Raw genomic sequence first — 3,668 nt, 5'->3', positions numbered from 1 at the left:
TATCAAATAACCGATTTGAAAATCGGTTCGGTTAATTCGTTTTCCATGAATATTTCGATCGGTTCAGTTATTCGAAAATATAATCGGTTATAAGTCTATTCGGTTCGGTCGGTAACCGAATTGATTTATTGCACACCCCTATTTATACAACATAAGAATCCATATAGACGATTTCTGATAACTGTTAAAAATAATTCACTACACAATATTTTTTTTATAAACATTAAAATATATAAAGTCTCATCGATAACCAGTTATTGTTATAGATAATTTATATAAAAATTATTTTTTCGAACATCGATATTCGGTAAAATAAATTATCTGGAAAAAAAAAATTTAAAATCCAGAATTAGTGATAAAAATAAGGTTTTATATTTACTATCTCAAATTTAATTAAAGTACAAATTTGTATTTTAAAAAAAAAAACTATCTGAAAATGTAAGAAATGGATATTTTAGTAACTTCAGCTAAACTGTAGTCCATACGCAGTCCCTCTCCGGCTTCTTCTCTTTCCTCCGTTCACATGCATTCTTTCCTATTTTTATTCTTCTTTTATTATATACAACAAAAGACAGGAAACTTTTTGTTTCACTCCATTTTCAAATTTCACAAGCTCCTCAGAATTCTTCTACGGGTACGACATGATTTGTTTGTCTGAACAAACCAAATCCAACCGTTAGATTTCCTTAAAGCGAATCGTGTTCTTTCCTTCGAATATGTTCCGGGGGGTTATAGTCGAACTCATCCTCTTGGTGTAGATTTGTGGTTCTGCATGTAAATATTCAAGTCCTCTGTTCATGGCGGATATCTATCAAGTACGCAGTAGCATCGGGGACAGTGGAAATGGGAACAGGGATGAGGTGAAAAGGGAAGATATAGAAGCCGCCATTGCAAAATCCGTGGAGCTTAGAGCGCTTCACGCTGCTCTGATGCAGGGGAATAGCCCTGTTAAGCTGAGATTCGACTTGGCTTCTCCTGTTTCTTGCAACGCTTCCCAGTTCTCTGCACAAGATTACCCTGTTTTCACACCAGTGAGTATTCATTTCTTGAACTTTTTCTTCCTGTTTGTGGGTTTTGAGTTTTCAACCTTTAGACGTATAATTATATCGTTTTTGTTGTGAAAATTGAGTTCCCATACTTAAGACTTTTGAGTCCAACTCAGAGTATGGAGTCTAAAACATTAATGCTCTAACAAGCCAACAAGTTCGGAGTTGAGCCCTGCTTTTTTCATTTTTTTTCTTTTCTCCTTCTTGTGAGTGTAACTGTGAAAGAAATCAGATCAAGTAAAGGGCTAATGGATATGTGTTCAGAGTTCTAATTTTAAGTCAAAATCGGATCAAGATTTTGATTTTAGCCCACTTTGGATTAGATTAAGCCATATTTATCTACTGAATTTTCTTGGATCAAACGGTACTTAATGGCAATGTGGATTTTTGGCAGAGTTATGAAGATGAATCCTTACCAGGGTATCAACATGTGTTGGAGAATCGGAATTACGCTGAAATTTGGGGTGAGTATCCCTCAGACAGGGAAATTGCTGATGAAACCGTCTCAACAGAATATAGATTGCAAAATCCATTTTCCAGAAAAGGGTTACCCTCCGGATTCGTAAGCTTTGATAGTCACATATCTCCTCCAGATGATCAAAATTCTGCTGTATGTTCTTGCGCTAATAGTATTACCGTTCTTGGAGCATCGCCCGAGCCTGATTCTTGCAAGTCCAGGAAGAGTAGTTTAGGAGACCTTACACTTATACCAGCTTCAACTTGCAACAAATGCAAGCCTGCTATAATAAGTATTGAATCAGATGGCGGTACCAAGAACAGCAAGAAGTCCAACATGATCGTGCCTTATGCTGATTCAAACTCGTCCCTTAATTCGCAACCTTCAAATAAGGGAATGAACTTTTCATGCCTGTTTCCCAGGATAAAGAAGAAGAGCAAGGATGAGGGTCCACCCATTCGGCCAAGAACAGAGGAAGTTTCTCAAACTAGCAAGGATTCAGAGATAGTATCAATTGAGACGTTGAAGAAGGAGCTAATCAAAGCCAACGAAAGTCGAGATGCAGCCTTGGTCGAAGTAGCCGAAATGAAGTCTGTATTAGGGGAACTAAGCCATAAGTTGGAGTATTTGGAAACTTACTGTGAAGAATTAAAAAAGGCCTTGCAAGTGAAGAATCCTCAGACACATCCTACAAAAGATGGGAAATCTGTTTATGGCAATGGAGAAAATATCATGCCGGTAAGTGAGGAAGAGTTGGTTGAGGGATTTTTGCAGCTTGTTTCAGAATCAAGACGAACAGTGAAGCAATTCTGCAAGATTTTAGTAGGGCAGATTCAAGAAACTGATCACACCTCTGTGAACAATCTGAACTTGGTGCTCCAACCATACAACCTCTCGCTAAATTCAAAGTACATAAAACCAGTGCTCTACCACTTAGAGGCTGTCATAAACCAATCACTCTTCCAAGATTTCGAGAACAGTATGTTCCAGAGAAATGGAACCCCGAAAATCCTCGACCCCAAACAAGATCGCCACGAGAAGTTGAATTCATTTGTCGCATTGCGAAATCTAAGCTGGAACGATGTGCTGCATAAAGGGATCAATTGCTTCAGCGATGAATTCAGCAAGTTCTGTGATAATAAAATGGGTGGCATTCTAGCAACTCTACGGTGGACTAAACCATGGTCCGAGCAGCTTCTGCAAGCATTTTTCGCTGCTGCGAAATCTATTTGGTTGCTCCATTTGCTTGCATTTTCATCTGATCCTCCGTTTTGCATCATGAGGGTCTATGAAAATAGGCCATTCGAAGCTCGTTATATGGAGGATATTTTCGCGGAGAGGCAGAGACTACAGAATACTGGAAGGGTTAAAATTATGGTATTGCCTGGTTTTTACGTGCAGGATAGAGTAGTTAGGTGTAAGGTTCTTTGCAAATATAAACATGTGACTTAGATTCCAACGTTGGTTTGATATTCATTTGTTATCTCAATGTAGTAATGCAGCTTGTGACTTATTTAGTTTTAATTCTTAATTACTTTAATATTTTATACGTTCTTTTGATGGCTTCAACATTGTAAAAGAGGGATCAATATGCAGCTTCAAGAACCAAAGAATGAGTGTTGATTTGGAAGCTGATTTAATTTTTTAAATTTTTATTTAAAGATTATGATAATATATATTGTAATAAAAATAAAAATTGTACAAAAGCTTAAAAAAATATTATATTCCCATAAATCAATGAATAGTACAATTGTGAAGAACTCATGGATTATGATAAATGGATTGGCTCATATGGTGGGCCTTTCTTTGTCACCCATAATAAAATAAGACAATGACAATGATAGGCTAACGGCTCACACAATTCTACAAATCGAAGCCCAAATCATTAATGGGCTTATCATGAGGTTGGCCCAATAGAACATTTAATTTATAATTCAGATTCTTTCTATAATCTAACCACCGAGGCACACACTGTTATATCTACTCCAGCCTAATGTTTGCACCAAACAATGTGTCTCTTCATTACTCGCAAAGGGTTGTGACTCTTCTATGCATCTGGTCCGAAACGTTGTGACTTTTCTACGCATCCGGTCCGAAAAGTCGTGTCTCTTCTACGCATTCGGTGATCATCTATAAATAATCCCTCTATTCAATTTTCGAAAGTT

The 3,668-nt window shown here is 37.2% G+C and overlaps 1 protein-coding gene across 1 annotated transcript; it reads left to right on the top strand.

The window, feature by feature from the left end:
• Positions 1–527: 527 nt before the first annotated feature.
• LOC140973464 (IRK-interacting protein-like) lies at positions 528–2,973 on the top strand. The gene is made up of 2 exons (XM_073436270.1): positions 528–1,031; positions 1,441–2,973. The coding sequence occupies exons 1-2, from the start codon at positions 798–800 to the stop codon at positions 2,953–2,955; spliced, it is 1,749 nt and encodes a 582-aa protein (XP_073292371.1). The 5' UTR covers positions 528–797; the 3' UTR covers positions 2,956–2,973.
• The last annotated feature ends 695 nt before the right edge of the window (positions 2,974–3,668 follow it).

The sequence above is a fragment of the Primulina huaijiensis genome, chromosome 3 (assembly GCF_012295235.1).
Source record: "Primulina huaijiensis isolate GDHJ02 chromosome 3, ASM1229523v2, whole genome shotgun sequence".
NCBI classification, from domain to species: Eukaryota; Viridiplantae; Streptophyta; class Magnoliopsida; order Lamiales; family Gesneriaceae; genus Primulina; species Primulina huaijiensis.
The sequence above is the reverse complement of the archived record's forward strand: the minus strand, read 5'-3'. Positions and strand labels throughout refer to the sequence as shown.

What these genes read in the sequence shown, in the direction of transcription:
- LOC140973464 (XM_073436270.1), top strand. Translation starts at nt 798, where the DNA reads ATGGCGGATATCTATCAAGTACGCAGTAGCATCGGGGACAGTGGAAAT. An exon ending in ATTACCCTGTTTTCACACCA is followed by an intron (nt 1,032 to 1,440) that starts GTGAGTATTCAT and finishes GATTTTTGGCAG; the next exon opens with AGTTATGAAGATGAATCCTT.